Source organism: Mus caroli, chromosome 17 (genome assembly GCF_900094665.2).
Source record: "Mus caroli chromosome 17, CAROLI_EIJ_v1.1, whole genome shotgun sequence".
NCBI lineage: Eukaryota > Metazoa > Chordata > Mammalia > Rodentia > Muridae > Mus > Mus caroli.
In genome coordinates, this window is record NC_034586.1 from 55,397,269 (window position 1) to 55,417,717 (window position 20,449).

A 20,449-nucleotide genomic window follows, 5' to 3' on the forward strand; every position below is an offset into this window, starting at 1 on the left:
GTGTGTGTGTGTGTATCCTTCCTAGTTCTAACCTTGACTGTCCCTACAAAGGCATGCTAATCACACTGCCAATCACAATAATACATTAGTTCAATGAAAACTTCAGGTTATATACTTATTTGATCTGCTCTTATATCAGTGAATTATTAGAATTTTATCCCACCAGTCATTCTTTCCAGGAAATTCAGAGTCATCCATGTAAATTAAATAGCCATGTTTCTTGGGTTCCTATGATGAAATCTAATCCTTATTGAGAAGGAATTCAGAGGTAGGATTCCTGAAAGATTAGGTCACAAGAGTGATGCATCAAGAATGAGATTAAGGTGTATCAAGCTGCAAAGACTTTCCTTGTCCATGTGAAGGCACAGAGAGAAGACAGCACTGGAGCAAGCAGGAAGAGAGCCCTCACCAGGCTTTGAATCTGCTGGTGATTTGCTTTAGAGTTTAGTAGCCCCCACCACCACCACCCCACCGCCCAGCGCCATGAGAAATACTTGTCAGCTCCTTGTAAGGTACCAGTTGGCGGGATTAAATAAAATGGCTTACCATTCTGCCAATCACCCAATCCTGTCGATTCTTGTCCTGAAACATCTTTGCAGAGTGTTCTACTTAATCAGGACTATTATGGTCTGTTACCTTGGCTGTTACCATCCAACTCCTCTCCTCCTCTAAAATCATTTGCAGCAGAACAGTTAGAATACTCTGGAGAATATCCCACCACCTGGGGTATTTTCTGGGTTTCTGTTTTAGTCAAAAGAACTCCCCAAAGCCACCTTTTTTATCTGGATCCCTGCTTGGCTGCCTCCCGCTTATTTTGTAGACTCATATCCTTCCTCCCTTCTCAACTCAACCCCTCAGGCTCTGGCTTTAGCCACAGAAGAGATTTTTAAGTCTCTGAAATGCAACATACCCTTTCTTTTTCTTATTCACTCTGTCCCTTCCCCTCTTCTTCCCTCCATTTCTTTCTTTCTTCCCTTTGTTCCTTCTCTCTCTCTCTCTCTCTCTCTCTCTCTCTCTCTCTCTCTCCCTTCCTTTTCTTTCTTTCTTTCTTTCTTTCTTTCTTTCTTTCTTTCTTTCTTTCTTTCTTTCTTTCTTTCTTTCTTTCTAGGTACAGATTAGAGATCTCATATATCTTGGTTTTGGTCTCGATAATAAATGCTTATCACAACGTTCTGTCTGGCTAACTTTTACTCAACTCTTGGGGCTCACCTGAAATGTTAAATTTCCCCCTACACACACACACACACACACACACCAACATACAACCACACGAACCATACACACACACAGACAAGACACACATATTTACTTTCTTTCTCTTTCTTTCACACATACACCACCTACTCACTCACTCACAACACACACTCATACACATAACCATCCACACACACTATACACACACAATACATATACTCACTATCTCACACACACTCAGACACATTCACAACTACACACATACACACACACACACACACACACGTCTTCACAATCTCTTCCTAATGTTTTCAAACGTTGCACTCTTTCCCAGCTTCTAATCACTCCTTACTCTCTCTGCTTCGTTTTCTTACAACATGATGTTTTTATTGATTATCTGGATGTTTTGCATAATGAGCCCTCATCAAATTCACTTCCTTGTCTTTCCAGGCCCCCAGCCCCGTCACTTTCTCAAAAATTAAAAATAAGAAAATATAAAGAAAGAAAAATGAAAAAAAAAGCAGAAGCAGATCCATTTTGTGTTACCTATATATTCACTAGAGCACGGTCAAACTTCCAGTGGCCAGCCCCTTAAAGAAGCCTTGCTTTTTATTTTGCTAATGAACTAATTTCATTATTGAGTTCTATACTATGGTGCCGCTAATGTTTCTCAGCAGAGGGCGCTGGAGGAACACTGTATGAGAAAGGAGGTTGTTGTTTTGTCCAGTCCCCGCAGGGTAGGCCAGGGGTGTGGGTATCTGAACATTCAAAGTTACTTTGTTCCAGCCATGCGCTAGCTAGCCTACGCTGTCCCTCTGGGACCCTGCAGTTTGAGCAGAGTCTGTGGTCGTCTGCCTGTGATGCGTGCCATATGGATGAACTTGTGTAGGTCTCCCATACGCTCTGCTGCCCAGACTTTTCCTGCTTGCATCCCTCTCCCCCAAGGTTTGTCTCCTTCACAGCACTTCTGGCAGAGGCTTCGCGACAAGGGCTTCCTATGTTCCAGGTCTTTCAGCCACACAAGAATTCCCACATCTATGGTATAACTATGCACCAACCACCCACTGAAGGTTTGCTGCCTTGTGGGGCCCCCAAAAGGTTGCTTCGTATTAGCAGTTGAGTTGTAAATTACTCTAGCCTGGCAAACCTGTGAGCTACAGGCTGTCAAATCTCATCTTTTCCTCAAACCCCAGCTTTGGAGAGGGGACAGACCCCTTCTAAGTTTGTCCTTCTTGGGATACGCCTTCTTTGAAAATTTCTCAGGCTTCTTCTATCTTATAGTTGTTATTCTTTGGATTTGCCATTTAACAACTCTATTGCAGAGAGCTGTGTGATTGTACTTCTTGCTGCAAACAGACTGCTATAACTCATACTGGTCACAATTCCATATTGACTTGAGGATTTGTTTTTTTTACACTGGCTTCTTATATGGAACTATACGCACAAATAGGGCAGGCATCATGTCTGGCTTGTTTTCTTCTCCGCGCTTACATAGCATGTGGCATATAAAAAGTATCTAATGAGTACTTGTTGCATGAACGACTTCTGAACGGGTGAGTTCATTTTCTGCTAATTTATTCTGTTATGTCCATGGCACGCTTCATTAACTCTTCTCAAGCCTTGCTATCTATTTTGCAGATCAGACATAATGAGTTCTGGAATGTGTAGTGCTACAGCCCAGCTGATTGGTGCCCTTTAAAATTGACATAAAGTTATATTTTTACACTTTAGTTACATCAAAGGCGAATACAGCAATCACACTCTTCATATCAGCTTTTTCTTACCTGCATGTTAATCACAAGATACTCAGCCTTCCCTCCTACACAGAAGACTAGAAGCACATAAAAATATTTTAAATTTAACTAAAATTACTATTATAGTTTATAATTCTTGCATACCTCCACTGCAGGCTTCATGCTTTCAAATGCCAAAAGTTTGGTAGGTAATAAAAATAAGTATGTAAGGAAATGAAGGATATGGGAATTATGGTAAACTGTGTAGTATATTCTTCTCATGAATGCACTTAATTCAAAGAGTCCACATAAGCCAAAAATTTTTGAGCACCAGTGCCCTGACCTAGAAAACCGAGATGGAAAATACCGGGACCTTTCTGAATCTCAGCGATCAAAGATCTTAAAACAAGAGACTCCTGACTCAGGGATGTTTCTTATTTTATTTTGTTGAAGAAGAGCATTAAAAACAAACATCTTCTTATTGTATAAGAGGAGACAGAAATCACCAAGGCAGGGCAAGACTGACAACTTTAGGCTACAGTCTCCAGAGGTCCTTGTGCAAGCTTAATTAGTTGGTTTTCTTTCCTTCCTTCCTTCCTTCCTTCCTTCCTTCCTTCCTTCCTTCCTTCCTTCCTTCCTTCCTCCCTCCCTCCCTCCCTCCCNCTCTCTCTCTCTCTCTCTCTCTTTCTTTCTTGTTCACTGTTTATTGACTTCAGTTTGGAAGGCACTTGATTGTGATATTTACTCAATTTATAAATTAGAATTTCCTAAAAACATTTAAAATGAAAAAAAAAAACATCAAATTTCCAGGACTACACTCTTGTCCATTTAGGAGGTCAGGGGAAAGAGACCATGAGACTGTAGCATACCTCGGAGACTCACTCCTTCAGGCTTCTGAAACACGAATGTACATGTTCCTACAGATCATATACTATGTCTGATGCTTCCCCCAATGTTTTCCAGATTGAAAACTTCTTGTCTGTTTTACTTTAATACTCAAGAAAATAAAACTAAGGACAGAGAGAAATTTCTAGTCCCATTTAGAGAAAATCCTATTTTCCTGCACTGGAGGGAGACAAAGTTTCTCAAAGGAGCTGAGTGGCTGACTTTCCTATGAAAGGCAGAGCCTTTGACAGTGTTCCACAAGTAAGTGGCTCATAATGCAGGAAAAGAAACTCCCACATAAGAGCACATAAGTTATAATAATAATTCAACAGGAGATCATCTTTCACTTTCACAATGGACTGGTTTCCTTACTGGCTTTTTATATGGAGGAAGAAATTAAGTTCGTTTATACTTGCACACAAGTGCATGTGCACACACACACATACACACAGACAGACAGACACACACACACACACACACACACACACACACACACACATGAACACACACAAGAAAGGCAAAATAAAGACAGAGGGAAAAAAATTAAGATTGTGTCATCATGAATGAAGTAAATAGCCCAAATTCTTGTTTTCAACCATGATTAGAGGTGGGTCATGAATGCCCCTAGAGTGAAGCCAACAGATCTACCAGATTGCAGGATGCACGGTGCATCCTTTGTTGAATGGGTGAGAGCATGTGCTCCTTATAAGAGCAAGTCTATTTAGCTCCTGACAGCTGTTGGAAATATTTCATGAGAAGTTGGAAAGTAAGAGCTCTCCATGAAATCTCTGTTGTCATTTTTAAGCATTCTTGCCATTGCTTAACAAAATCAGACACCAGATTGAATCTAGCTGAGAAAAACATCCATTATAGCAAAATATAAACTGTGTTTTAGACTCATCTAAAGAAGATCTGTCCAAGCACATGGGCCCATCCAGCCTAGACTCACTCATTCACAAGCATCTGAGAGGAAGACTTTCTTAGCATAGGATTGGAGTTATTCCCGATGGAATCCCAGCGTCCCCCTGGAGTTAAGACATTACTGTTCTCATGGAATCTGGAAAGCAAAATAGGTATTCCAGGTGACCTGACCAGCTCTATGCCTCAAGAGCCTCAAAAGCACAGAGTCCTGTCAACTATGGTAGACTATCCACATTGTGGCCTGAAGAGCTATGTTTTAATCATATACATTTATTTACTGATGCCACTAGAAAATCAGTTTTGTTCTTATTTTCTTTGTAGTGATAAGGGAACTTTCATGTAGGGTCAAAACTGAAATAAACAAGAAGAAAGGAAATCGCTTGATTTATACAGCAGACGAGAGCATAAGTGATACTTCTCTGATTTTTGAAAGAACAATTCCTGGACAGTCAAATGGGAAACTACTGTTTCCAGAGTCCTGCAATATAATGTCTTGAAGGGTAATTCTTGGACACGGGATAGTCCAAGGAGGTTTTCCTTCCCAATGTCTTTCATTCTTACCCATATCAGCTGTTTCCCCTCCTCACACTTTACCTTTCTGTGTTTGTAATAGAGGAGAAAGCCGTCATGCTTCAACACAAACCACCTCTTCCTCCAGCCCTTCACAAAACCGGAGTGAGTCCTCTTATGCAGGTAACCACGGCAGGTGGGCCACGGGGTATTGGGACAGCGGCTGATGTCGGATGCTACCACCATAGTCAGGATGTCTGGACCTACAGGCATGAATTTGGGAGAGTTCAGTGGCCTGACATCTTCTAGAGGGGCAGTGACTATGCAGAAGTAATGGTTGGAAAAACAGCCAGGGCTTTAAAAACAGAGAAACAAATCCTACCATTAGATTAACCAGGTCTCTTAGACATTCAAACCTATGTGCTTATGAGAACTGAACAGTTACCTCTTAGTTGACTCATATGTCAGTGGTAGGACTTATCTGTGACCCAGGTTTCCTGAACTGTATTAAACTCCTTCATCATAACCACAGTGACCACAATGTTTCTGATGACAGAGCCGAGTCTGTGCAATGTCACTTAGTTATAATACCCAGCCAATTCCTTAAGCATCTTGATTTACTTTCTAAGAAGCATGCGGAGGTATGCTTCCCTCTTCTAGTTCGCTTTTATCTGCAACAATTAGCCTCCTTGATCTAAGTCACTACTTAGGCCTTTTGCCGAAACTGTCCCTCATCAAAATTGTTGAGTTGAGAAACAAGAAGTCTGGGAGGTCCCAGGTATTGACCCTTTTCTTATTCCAGGTTAAGTCAGGACTTTACCCGAGCTTCCAGTTACTTTCCTAGGAATGTCTTCTTTCCTGGACTTCCATGACACAGGACTGCAATAGAGTACAGCTTGTGGAAATTGTTGCTGTCCCTGTTAATACGAGGTCGCTGCCTACCCACTGTGTTTTGTTGCTGCCAGCATGGACACCACACACCTACCTTTTGATGCCTTAAGACAGCTCTCTGAATGCCATGCAGACAGACAGCAACCCTGACATGCTTTGAAGACTGCAAATGGGGTATGACTTCATTTACAATTCCTCTGAGGGAGAGGCCACGTCCCTAAAGGGGGACATTTGGCCTTGGCAGCGCTGACTTCATCATGATGTCTGACATTGAGATTACCGATCTGTTTAGAACTGTCTATGGAAATGGGGGTCAGCAAGGAGACTCATCTTCTATAACTGACAAGCTCCAACCCAGGGGATCATTTCTGCCTGAGCCACATGGCCCTGAAAATAAAGATTTGTCCCAGAAAGGCTGACACAGTCTTAACTTTGGCAGCACACAAAGTACCTTGGTAATTAAATAACTCTCAGTATGTCAAGATAATTCTTCATTGCCATGTAAATACATTTTAATTTATTGAACTGCCCTTAAGCTCCTGTCAAAAACACATCCAGAAAAATTAGAAGAAATGCTCCAGATTGACCGGCAACCCACAAATGTCTTTGTCTTTGGACTACAGTCCCTAAAGAACTGCACTCCTGGACTAATGTGCGTAGTTGACACATCTGCCAATTTATTTATGGACTGCAGCAGTGGGCTGCCCCTGAGGTCATTTTCCTCTTGCTTACACAGACTGCATGCTAGTTTCTCTGATACCGATCAGACTAAGCTTGCGCTTCAGCCTGGTCATAAACATAACTTGCTGCACCATGAAAAATTCTCTCTGGGGCAAGGATGCAAGCTGGCTCTGCTGCTGCATGGTTTCATCATGTTAGAGGAACGTTGCTCATACCCAGAGTGAGGACATGAGCCGGATGCATGGGGAGTTGCTGAGCTCCAAACAGCTGTCGGGAGATGGTGGTTTTATATTCTTCACCACATGCTACTCGGGGCCCAGAGGACTCAGGCTTGACATTCACAGAAGAACTTGAATGAGAGTTTTAGACTTTTGATATTAGGTTTTACATAATATCTGTAGCCATTGTACTTTATGCATTAAGGGCACAAAATTTCAAGGGTCCACATTTAAAACTTCCCATGCTTATTCACTTACTCAGCCTAAACTTAGAAAATGTCTTGATTTGATACTTAACAAACTAACAAATATCAGCCAGTGGTTCCTTAAACTCTGTGCCTTCATTCAGCATGAGCCTTGGCATTCTGTATTTGTAGCAAGTTCTCAGATGATGTTCAGATACAATTCTAGTTGCAAGTCTCCAGGCTCTTCTGTTTCCAGGAGGCCCTGCTGCTTGGCCTTTGCCACTAACTATGGTATTTCTTCCTTGCTTTGACCATGGTTTAGTTTCCTTTGACCAAATTTACTTTTTTTTTAATTACATATTTTCCTCAATTATGTTTCCAATGCTATCCCAAAAGTCTTCCATACTCTTCCCCCCACTTCCCTACCCACCCATTCCCATTTTTTGGCTCTGGCGTTCTCCTGTACTGGGGCATATAAAGTTTGCATGTCCAATGGGCCTCTCTTTCCAGTGATGGCCGACTAGGCCATCTTTTGATACATATGCAGCTAGAGTCAAGAGCTCCGGGGTACTGGTTAGTTCATAATATTGTTGCACCTACAGGGTTGCAGATCCCTTTAGCTCCTTGGGTACTTTCTCTAGCTCCTCCATTGGGGGCTCTGTGATCCATCCAATAGCTGACTGTGAGCATCCACTTCTGTGTTTGCTAGGCCCCGGCCTAGTCTCACAAGAGACAGCTATATCAGGGTCCTTTCAGCAAATGCTTGCTAGTGTAACCCTAACATAGCTCCTTAAAAAATAATAAAAGAAAGAAAACAAAACGATTAGTTCCTTCCCTCCATGTGGCATCTGCTCATCAGTTTCCTGACCCTGGGGTTGGATGTGCAGAACCACTGCCTTTATCTACCAGACAACATGCTTGCTTTGAGCAGTCCGAGAGATTAAGAAAGCAGATAGATGACTGTCTACAGCCTGTGGTGAAAGAGTCCGGAAAATTGTCAGCTTCATGAGATAAAGGAGTTTTAAAACTGCCTCTTTACCCACCCCAGCTGTTTAGTGACAGAGTCCTTCAAAAACAAAAGTTCCCCAGAAATCTCTTCCTTCTTCACATGTTGGCCCATGTTTGGAAGTGTAGTATTCGGTGAGGTTATTGACAGCTACAGGGGAACAGAAAAAAAAAAATTTCTTTTTCTAATTCACACTCTCTCCTTGGCTTGCTGTCTTATTATGCCACCAATCTTAAACTGTGTCAGAGTCGCACCTCCACTGTCAGACAAACTCTACCACCCTGGTAAGTGACAAGGAGAAATGTGCAAGAAGTGTTCTGTCCCTGAGGGCAAGCGCCAGGGGCTGCAGCTGAGAACCTGGCCTCCAGGGGAATTTGCATGTTTGATTTTCCTAAAGCCTGTACTTAGTGAAGAAAAGTCCCCATAGAGCAAACATATGCCTGTTTATTCAGTGTGTCACTTTCCTATCTATATTGGTGATTGAATGTCACCATACTATGCTGTGTATGTTGATGATTAAATCTCTTGGAGTCTGCCAACTATCAGTCCTGTAACGAGCCAAAACCATCGTATGAGGGCAACCTAATTCAATAAAGACGCAGCAGAGTGTGGGGCTTAATCCCAGCACCGATGGCTGAGGGTCAAGCCAGAGGATTCCAAATTGAAGGCTGCCATGGCCTGTTATAATGAGAACTTGTCTCCAAAAGCAGGCAAGCATACACAGCTCCAAAGAGTCACATACCGTGTTGCCATTTTTGATATGATGCCGAGTGCGTTTCAAAACTCAGTTTTTGCTTTCCTTGTCAACAGAATAAAATTAACCTGTGCAGATGTCCACAATCTGAGTCCATGTCAAGGTCCATCAGCTATGTCCTACAGAACCACTGTTTCTCAGCAACCCGGTTTGCTTTGCTCACCTTGCTTTCACCACCATTGCCTATGTATTTCAGAACAATGTTCTAGCCCAGTAACATATGGTAGATTCCATCCACGGGGCAGCTCTTGTTGCTGTTAAATCAAGGGCAGTGAGCCTGTCTTAATGCTTCGATCATGCACCAGGATTGTCTTTGGAGTTCTGACTTCCATGCTTTGCTTTTATTCTTTCTTCAAGTACAGTAATTTGTTCTGTCTTTCAGGCTAGGTTTCACAAAATGGGCTTGATACAGATAGGAATGCCGCTATATTCTCCTGTGGGCATCTGTCTTCTTATTTTACATAAGTGATGTCATGCCGGTTTTTTTGTATGCCTGTCTCTCTCTTCATCCCCCATTTTGTTTATTCTTGTCCTTTCTTTTTCAACTTGAAACCATCTTTAAAAAATTCTACCTGTGATGCTTCAAAGTGAATAGAAATGCAGAGCCTGTGTTAATTACAACATAGGTTCACACACCAGGCTGACTGTAATTCCTTTCTACCACATAAAACACAAATAACCTTGGACTTGTTCCTTAAGTCATTTTGGAGTTTATCTGCCCTGAAATACAACTGCTAGCACCTAAGAGTACTTCACTAAGAAGCACAGATTGCTCTCTAAACCTCCATATCCCAGTAAGTGCACAAAGATTCTCATTTTCTTACTGTTATGCCCCCTATCAAAGCTGGCTATTATGCGACACTAGAAAATAATAAGGGAACTAAAACATCATCTTGTTGACAGTTTACATTGTTTTTGACTAATGGCAAAGCTGGTCCGTAATTTCTTTTACTGACACTGATTTTTAACTTCAAAATTGAGATCTGATACAACTGAAGTCCACCTCTGTATGTAGAATACTATGTATATATGTATGTATGTGTGTGTGTGTGTGTGTGTGTGTATATATATATATATATATATATATATATATATATATGTCAAAACTTTGAATAATTGAGTATTTTTTGAGCTTTCTAGTCCTTTACAGTTCACTAATCTATTTTATGTTCCTACAAAGCAACCACATTCTTGTATATTAGTATAGGTTTGGAATATGCCTTCATGTCTGATACAGAACATTCTTTTTGATACCTTGCCCTATCTAAAAATAATGTAGCCTTTAAAGACATTTGCTTTTCTGCATGTTTGCAGGTAAGTTTTCCAAACCACCCATTCATTTAAATTAAATTTTATTGTGATATTAAAAATTTTAGAGTGATTTCAGGAAGAATTAAGAAATTTCCATTTTTAACCTATGAATGCATACAAATAGTATTTATTTTCAGGCATTTAGTCCCATCCATCATACAGACTTGAACCTAAAGCCTTGAACACAGAATTCTACACTGAGCTATATATCTATCCTAGATCTTGTATTATGGACTTGGATCATATTTTTCCATTCTTTGATAGATTAATTCTAAATACTTCAAATGTTTGTTGCTATTGTTAGTCATGTGAATTTTTCCTCTTTCTTTTTTTCTTGTTGATAGTAAAGGTACATATTGTTAGTTTTTAAAAAGCTATGTTATTTTTGAGATTTCATCATTAAAAAGCTATTTTTGAGATGACATCATTTCCCCCTTCTTTTTCATCCCTCCAACCACTCCTTTATACCCCTCTTTGCTCTCTTTTTAAGTCATTGCTTTATTTTTCATTAATTGTTGCTGCATGAATATATGCAGAACTTTTCTAGTCTCTGTGTGTATGTTTTTAGGGCTGTCCATAGATAACCAGTTTGTATAGGAGATCTTAGTTTAGTGAGTCCTTCTCTTTTAGTTGTACGTTTTGTTCTGTTGTAGTCACAAAGTCTTCAGTAAGAATGATTCTATTTCTTCTTAGAATGTATACCACTGTTTATCTTGCTTATATTATATTGGCCTGGCCAGGAATTTTGCTATTATGATGAGCAGGTTTGTTATAAGTAGCGCTGCTCTTGTCAATTGCAAAAGAAATATTTCCTAGTTTTCTCTGTCAACTATTTTCGTTTATATGCATATGCTTTTCTGTTTTAATTATCTTTGATTTTGGTTATATTATGGTTTAGAACTTAAATTTTCTTTGTAGTCTTATATGTTCAAAGACTGGCTGACACCTTCTGGCACTGTTGGGAGATGAACAACCTTGGGAAGTAGATCCCAGTGCAAGGAAGTTAGTTCATTGATGGTGGATCTTACTGAGACTGCAGGCCTTTTTTTTTTTTTTTTCTACTTCAGTGTGTTGCCTTTAGGCTATGAGATGGTCAGCATCATCCATTAGCCCATATTACTGACACAACAGATACCTCCACAATTCAAAGCATCAAGATCAAATAACCATGGACTGAAACTGTTTATCATAATAAAGTTTCTTTCTTGTAGGCTTGCTATCTAAAATATTTTGTCATAGGAATCAAAAGATATATAGTTAGGTAGCCTTTTTTAGGGATGAAAGGAAATTGCTATTTTTCTGTGTTTTGAACATTAAAGTTAAACAATTGCATTGATCTTTATTAAGGAATTCTTTAGCTCAATATACAACTGATAGAGTTAGTAGGGACTTTAAACTGATTTCTTTACACCTGTTTTCTATGCTTACGATGAAGCTATTCTGCTTTATATTTCTTCTTGGCAATGTGTTTTATCTGAAATTATTTTAGATAGTCTCTCCAAAGTCATGAATGCCATCAACCCTTTGCCATTTACTTACATTAAATAATCATTTTCCTGGATATTGCATTTGAGTTTCTTTAATATTTTGAGGATGTTAACTATAGTACTTTGAAATCTGCTCTTGTTAAAAACTCTGGTTGCATTTCAGATCTTTTAGAGGTGATGCACTATTTCCTTTTGGATGGTTAAATAATTTTTTATGTTTAATTTCTAAGTTTCACTACAATTTGACTGCCGAAGAGTTTTTACACCCATTTATTTCATAATATGTAAGCATTTAAAAAATTCTCTTTATTTCATGAATCCTGAAAACATTTTGCTTTGTTTCTTATAGTTTTTTCTCATGGGCTAGGGAGATAGCTTGGTTGGTAAAGTGTTTTCTGAAGCACAAGAACCCAAGTAGATCTCCAGAAACTGTATTTTAAGAGTCTCATGCTCTACACACTGAGTTAGCTGGGCAACCAGAAACTGGAGTTTAAAAACCATGCATGGTGGCATGTGCTTAGGATTCCAGAACTGAACAAGTGGGGGCCAGAAAATATCTTGAATTTACTGGCCAGTCAACTTGTGGGTCAGTGATTTTCATGCCACTAGGAGAGCCAGCCTCACAAAACATAGGGAAGAGCACCCTTGGCACGACACCTGAAGTTGATCTCTGGCATCTTCATGCATAAGCATATATCCACATTGTCTTAGTCAGGGTTTCTATTCCTGCACAAACCTCATGACCAAGAAACAAACTGGGGACAAAAGGCTTTATTCCGATTACACTTCCACAGTTGCCGTTCATCACCAAAGGAAGTCAGGACTAGAACTCAAGTGGGTCAGGAAGCAGGAGCTGATGCAGAGGCCATGGAGGGATGTTTCTTACTGGCTTGCTTCTATCTTGCTCAGCCTCTCTCTTATAGCACCCAAGACTACCAGCCCAGGGATGGCATCACCCTCAATGGGCCCTCTCATGCTTGATCACTAATTGAGAAAATGCCTTACAGCTGGATCTCATGGAGGCATTTCCTCAAGGGAGGCTCCTTTCTCTGTGATAACTCTAGCTTATGTAAAGTTGGCATACAAGCCCAGCCAGTACACACATACATGTGTACACCACCAAAAACCAATACATGTATGCATGCATGTGGGCACATGCCAAATTTTCCTTTCCATATATTTAATTTTTTTTCTCCCAGGCATTCTTGATTAAGTTTTTTTAAATTATTCTTATTCTGGTTTTGTCCTTTGTGTTTAACTTTTTTTATGTCTGCCTGACTTTTTCTCCCCTCCCTCTCTCCCTCCCTTCCTTCCTCTCTCCCTCCCCCTCTCTTACTCCCTCCCCCACTTCCACCTCACTTTCTCCTTGACACATTTTGTGAGCATTTACACACTAGTTTGAACTACCTAATATATTTTCATTGTATTTATTTTATTGTTCTGTTCACATACGACTTTTTTTCAACATTTGTCTTCTTTATACTTAGCACTGACAACAGACTCTTCTTTATAACTGCTTTTCTGTTTCATATCCTATAAATGTCCTCCTTGACCAATTCAGTGATGTATATGTGTGGAGAGCCATGCCATGAGCAATCGCCATTATAAGATGGCGCTGGCTTCTGCTGTGCCTAACTAGTAAACAAGCCTTGTGCGCAAGTGCGAGAGTGAACTCACACCTAGTCACTGCCCATCTCAGGGCGTAGTAATGAGGTGATGGGTGAGCAACAAATCAGGTGCTGACATGCCACGCTGAGGGCTATATAAGCAGCACCATTTTCCTGGTTCTGGGTCTTCCCTCCTGAAGAAGCAATAAAGCTTGCTGCAGAAGAATCTGGTTGTCCGAGTGTGTTCTTGCCGGCAATAACGATAGCTCGGGACATATATGGATTTTATTTTACATTTTCAATGCCTGTTCTACCTTGCTTATCATAGATTTTTCACCTTTTCCCTGCACTGTTTCTCAGATTCTTTATATTTCTTTTTACCAGATAACACCTATTGTTTTGGTATTATTAAAAAACATTTTGGAAAATATGCACTAGAGCAAGTTTAAACGGGCAATGAACCCTCTGTGGCGCTCCAGCCCCAGTTCTGAAGAGTATGGTGGCGTTCTTCAGGGCGTTGGACCTCTTGGGTTGCCATCGTGGTCCAACTGCTGTGTTTGTCTTGTCTACTTTCAAGGTAGGCGACCAAGAATCTCAGAAAAATCTCTTGATTATTCTACCAGAGATCTCACTGTTTCTGAATTAAAAGCTGTGCCATAGTCAGTTAACTATAAGCATGTGCAGGAGGTCATGAATATGGAGTGATCTATACCTGCATCCTAGTTGGCACATCTCATTGACTGTCCATAATAGGTGCTGCCAATTTTCTAGTGTTCAGTGGTACTACGGTAAAACAAGGGTTACTAGGAATCCATGAATAACAAAATAAATAATAAATGCTGCCCCCAGCCTATTTCTCACGGGAGATACTGAGCCGTCTTCTGGTATTTAATGTAACTCTCACCCTTGCAACAAATCTAAGCATGACATCATCATTTCCTTTCTTTCTAGGTTCCTCTTTAATATCTCAGATCTGCAATTTATGGTCTGCTTTGAAGGTATCTCTAGTATTGAATTTGAGGGCTGGAAAAGACAAGGGGGTCATTGTCTTTTTAAGAGAGGGAAGTTAAGGTTGAACCCAGATTATAATAGAGTATATAACCCATTCTTCTAAGTAATTCCCAGGTGCAAGCAGCTCAAGCTAAGATGTTGAAGTCACTTTACTCCAACTGTCAATATCATTTCACCATTTTATCCAAAGCCAAAACCTCCTCCATTCAAGGATTGGAGATGTTCTCTGTTTGCCTTTGACTTCCTGGAATGGTTAAGTATTATAAACAATATTAAGCCTCTTGGAGACAAGTAAAAAAACACTAGGGATAAAAGTATTACTAAAATATTATTTAACATGGAAAAAGGAAAAAACAAGGAATTATCTTTGAGAACAGTTAAGTACAAAAGTAATGGATAACATTGCCTTACTGTTTTATGTTATCAATTTATTAGTGTAATCATGATCATAAATGTACATTCCTAAACTGTGCTTCAGAAAGGATAAATATTAGGGCAAGACCTATGAGAATTGTTGCACATGCTAACTGATAAAGACCTTGCTTTCCTGGCATACCCAGTACACATCTTACAGAGCAATAAAATACCAAGCTAAATTCTACCTGGAAAGAATTCAGAACAGTTAAGTAGAATGCATTCATTTGGAGGTTTTCAAATGTTAGTCTGTACCGCACAACTCTTGGCTCTTGCTAGGTCCACAGATTGAAAGAAGGCAAGTGACCCTTATCAGGACACCTGTGGCTTATTCCAAATGCACATTTTAAATATTACCTCATTGTCTAATAATCCTTCAGTGTATCACAGCACCGACATAACCTTCAGGAATTCGATAAGAAGATACCATATCAAATAATCTCGCCATGAAACTCAACATTTTCTAGTCAAATCTGTTTTTCTGTGAAACTTTAAGGACTTATCAAATGGTGCCAAAGAAAGTTTTTTGTCAGAGAGCTCAATGATATCAATGATATTAATCTGCCCACAATTTACTGTGAATGGATGCAAGGGTATGTGTGTGGAGGGGGGAGTGGCTTGTTATCTCTAACCCAGTGGTGGTGGTGGTCCCAACTATGTTGGAACTGCTTGACACATGCCTCAGGTGGTTCTAAGAGAATTTCTAAATACTTCAGAACTGGGATCTCTCTCTCTCTCTCTCTCTCTCTCTCTCTCTCTCTCACACACACACACACACACACACACACAAACACAAACAAACATGCCATACTAAAATCCTAAGATTTTGTTTATCTCCACAAACATTTTGCAAAGAAATGAAGAAAAGAAGGGAAGGAGCAAACGTAAAAAGAAATGAAATGAGACTGTAAATGAATTCTCATAATGGCGATATATATTTTTAATTAAAAATGTCTTGAAAGCAAAGTGTAATTTGCTCACTGATATTTTCCAGTTTCACCATGTGGACGGCAATGCCTGGTGTAGAAGTGAGATTTAATCACTAGGATACAATGTCCTGTTGATAAAGGCATCCCTTTCTAGCTACCACCTTCCTACCTTTGAACTGCCTGGGTAATGAGTTCTCAGCATTTTCAGTGAACTCTGCAGTCAGTAACTGGCCCACCTACCTTTCTTTGCAAGGTGCACAGCTTCTGCATGCTCAACACTGGTGACCTCAGTGCCATTGACAGACAGCACCACGTCTCCAATCTGGAGTCCAGCTTCCTCAGCAGCACTATCTGTAAGTAGACAAATGACAACCGGCTCCTTAACAGAGGGTCCCACATTGAATGTCCCACTGTTTGTACTTAGAAAAAAAAAGAGAGAGAGAAAGAGACTTTTTCTATAGAGCCTTTCCTTCCAAGTTAGACAATTGCTTTTGTCATTAATAAGAAAGAAAGTGTTCCGTGTTCTCCTAGCTGCCTCCCTTTCATTTCTAGGACTTAAACATTCAGCCAGGCATTTGAGAGGCTCCTTTGCAACACAATAGCAAAGCTGCTCTGAAACCCAATCTATTCATCTGTAAGAAGGTTGAACTACTGCTTCTCATTCCCCATTGCTCAGAGGACTCTTTGTAACCCTGAGAAAAATCACTTAACCTCAATATCTTCATCTCTAAGAAGAGGGCTGGGGGCAGAGCCTCTCTGCAGGACTGTTCAGGGAACAAGTAATTGAAATACTTATGAAGTTGTGGCAAAAACAGATCTTGGAGTAGTAGGGGGCGGGGTTGAGAAAAGACAGGGAGTTGCTTTCACTTGAATTGTTTAGGCTCCTCTCTTGAGTCTTTTCAAAGGAAATTGAAAGTAGCATCAGGTTTAGGGGATTGAGCTGAGAAGGCTGGAGGTCCTTTCCAGGGGGTACTCTGTCCCTTGGATTTCTCTCACTTTCACTTCTACAACAGACTTCCATATTGTCTACGAGTTAAAAGTCAATATGCTATTTTAAGGTTAATTCATTTTTAAAAATATGGTCTCCTATAGATTTGACCAAAATTCTTCTTACAGCACGTAGCTTCATTCTGCTTTTTCTTTCTTCATTCAGTTAAAACCCACTTCCTCCGCTCTCTTTGATGTGCTTGCTGAGTCTATCTGTGCTCTTCATGGGCTCCCAGAGAAGCAGGAGCAATAGAACGTTTTCAATATGGAAAATGCCACTGACTTCCTCAAAGAATAGTCATTTTAAATATTACCTTTCCATTTTAATTTTGTGGTTTTTTATGCATATGAGTGTTTTGCCTGCATGTATGTCTATACATACATGGATGTCTGGTGTCTGTAGAGACCAGAAGAGGGAGTCACATTCCCTGGAACTGGAGAAACAGATGGTTGTGACCATCATGGAGTGCTGCAAATCAAAACACAGTGCTCTTAAACATTGAGCCATATCTCTAGAATCAAAGAATATTATTTTTGTTGTATTTTTTTTATCTTTTGGCTCTTCAAGATAGGATTTCTCTGTGTAGCCCTGGCTGACTTGGAAATTCCTCTGTAGACCAAGTTTGTCTTGAACTCACAGAGCTCTGCCTCTGGCATGCTGGAACTCTGAGATTGAGGCATGAGTTACAATGCCTGACCAAGAATGTTAGTTTTAAAATGAAACTCAGTTGCTGAGGGCAACATAACTAATAAGCCATGGCTCTTTCAATTCAGAAATTGAAGTAATCTTTGATAGTCCTGCTCATTTATAAACTATTCTGCTTGTAGTATAATACATCTCATGGTACATAGTTGACTTATTTGAATCAATTGCAATGAATACATTGCTCCATTGTCTTAAAGTGCTCAGAAAAATTGTTTATGGCATTGCAAAATAACAACATAAATCCAGTGAAATTTCTTATTATTTTCTATATCCCCCATAATACCAGCTATTGTCTTAAATGTTAACCGTCATTCAACAAATAGATATTGAAGGGATAAACACACCACTCCAAATTATATGCTATAGTTCTTGTTGTCAAAGATCTTCAATTCTACTAAAAATTCTAGTTAAAAAAAAAAAAGGAGCAGAGCAGAAAAGGCAATTTCATTTGCAGTTTTGCAGGTGATAGAAATAAAACAAATTATAAAAAGAAGATATATATTGTGATTGTGGAGAAAGGAATTCTCACTCTAATTTGTGGTGATTATAAAATGACTTTCAGGTAAAGGACAATATTAATTGATATTAATGACTCTGATATTCAATACTCGATTCTGTTTCATGATGAATATAAGTGAGGATAGAATGATGGAGACTGCTAGTTTTATATAAACCTAACTCCTCTGTTGTCTGGGCTCACAGACAGGCTAGTGTTATAAACCTAACTCCTCTGCTGCCTGAACTCACAGTTGGTCAGTCTTTTTCAGATTCCTTTGCAGTTGGGTATGCAATATGATAAAGGTCTAGCCACTGGAATGTGACCAGAAATCAAGTCCTTTCCATTTAGAGGCCTAATCCCTAAGCACACAGGAAGGCCACCCTTTTCTTCTCTCTTTTTCCATCTATCTGGAAAGTATGGTGACTTCTGAGTCCTAGAAGATGATAGATTCATAAGGAAAAATGGAACCCAGATCATGAAACATTATGTGGGGTAAAACTCTCTCCAAAGAACATCCACATTAGACTACTACCATATCTATTAACCTTTTGTTTCATTTGTCTTAAGCCATGCTGATCTTTTTGCTGTCAAATTAGCATAATTTCAAAACACCAGCATACCCAAACCTTTTCTAAACATAGGTACATAGACAAAGTTAGAGACTCTGGTGTGCTGGCACAGAGGCTATGGATTAAGGTATTGGCCTTAATGATAATATAAAGGAGTCAGGTAAAGGAGAAAGGGTGTTAAAGGTGGAGACACTCAATTTTTACCAGATCTTCTGAAATTAGAGAGATATTAAATATTGCAAACGTGGTGTATGTTTTATATGTCAGGCTTTAGGAAGATTCAGTTAGAATAGAGAGAGATTAAGATAAAAAGACCAGTGTGGATATTATTACTAGAATTTATACAACCCTGTAACATAACTTGAAATACTTTGTAGCACTCATTTGGACATTGGTCTATCTATCCTTAGTGAACCACAAACATCTCACCAGCAAGAAAAAAATATTATTTGTTTATCATGTTATTTTCTATACTCAAATAAACAAACTCTGGTATATGGAAATAAAATTGGAAACATTGTTTGAATGTGTGTTTGCTTTTATGTACATTGAAATAACCATGGAGTATATAATTTAAAAATTGGGATGAATGAAAAAAATGTTTGAGAAGGAAGGGCAGCTCAATGGTAGCCTGCTTGCCCTGCATGAGTGAGGCCTAGGGTTCAGTTCAGAAAAAAATGAGAGAGAATTTCAAGCATGGGTAGTAAGATTCATAACTCAGACAATGTAAGGAAGGAAATATAGAGCACCAAAGATTAAATTAAAAAAATAATTACTATTAGTAAGGGATAGACAGAAGAGAAAGAGGACTAGACAAAAAAATACTTAAGTCAGAGCAGATAGACCCTAGAAAATAGAGAGTCAATAGAGACCACAATGAAGACAGGGTTTAGCTGGTACGGTACAGCATGCAGAGTTGAACTTGGATGCCCAGCATTTGTGTAAAAAGCTAGGCAGGGCAGTGGACAACTCTAATCACAGTGCTGGGAACAGAGACACAGAAGGATCCCAGGAACTTCCAGTTAGTCAATCAGTCCAAAATGGTGAACTCAAGGTTTGGAGAGAGACTTGTCTCTAAAAGTAAGGTAGAAAGCAAGTAAGGGAGACGTGTGATGTTGACTAACATTCATGAGCACATATGTGCTTGCACAATTTTACACACACACACACATACACACAAACATGCTTGCACATGGACACATATGGATACACAGAGAGGGACAAGAGAGAGACAGAGAAAGAGAGAGAGTTACAAAGAGACACACAGAGAGACACATACAGAGACAGACAGACAGAAAGAGACAGAGAAACATAGCAGAGAGACACAGAAGAAAAAATTCAACATGTAGAGAATATCAACATTTGCATATCAAGGCCATAAAAGCAACTGTAATAACTTCATCATTAATCATAATCTGTTCAAGACATTAATAAAAATGAGGAATCCTTTCAAGATAAGAAGTGAATAGAAGAAATATGATCATTTGTACTAATCAATATGTTAAATGATTCACTAGATAAGTCAATAAGCACTAGAAAATCTAAAGCCAAGTACATGTTTAATAGTAAGTGTCTTAGTCAGGGTTTCTATTCCTGCACAAACATCATGACCAAGAAGCAAGTTGGGGAGGAAAGGGTTTATTCGGCTTACACTTCCATGCTGCTGTTCATNACCAAAGGAAGTCAGGACTGGAACTCANNCAGGTCAGGGAGCAGGAGCTGATGCAGAGGCCATGGAGGGATGTTCTTTACTGGCTTGCCTCCCCTGGCTTGCTCAGCCTACTCTCTTATAGAACCCAAGACTACCAGCCCAGGGATGGTCCCACCCACAAGGGGCCTTTCCCCCTCTGCTTGTGGACGTTGTACATCGTGGTGCGCACTAGGCTCCGCACCACGATGTACAACGTCCACAAGCAGACACTTCCATGCTGCTGTTCATCACCAAAGGAAG

General features: G+C 39.7%; 1 protein-coding gene across 1 annotated transcript in view; it reads right to left on the reverse strand.

Moving 5' to 3' along the window:
- LOC110284235 overlaps positions 1-20,449 on the reverse strand; it is a 126,672-nt gene that overhangs the window by 44,047 nt on the left and 62,176 nt on the right. The window contains exons 7-8 of the mRNA XM_021149952.1: positions 15,978-16,088; positions 5,328-5,506 (exon numbers count right to left, since the gene is read on the reverse strand). Of these exons, the coding sequence (XP_021005611.1) occupies positions 5,328-5,506; positions 15,978-16,088 (290 nt within the window). The remainder of the gene's footprint in view (positions 1-5,327; positions 5,507-15,977; positions 16,089-20,449) is intronic.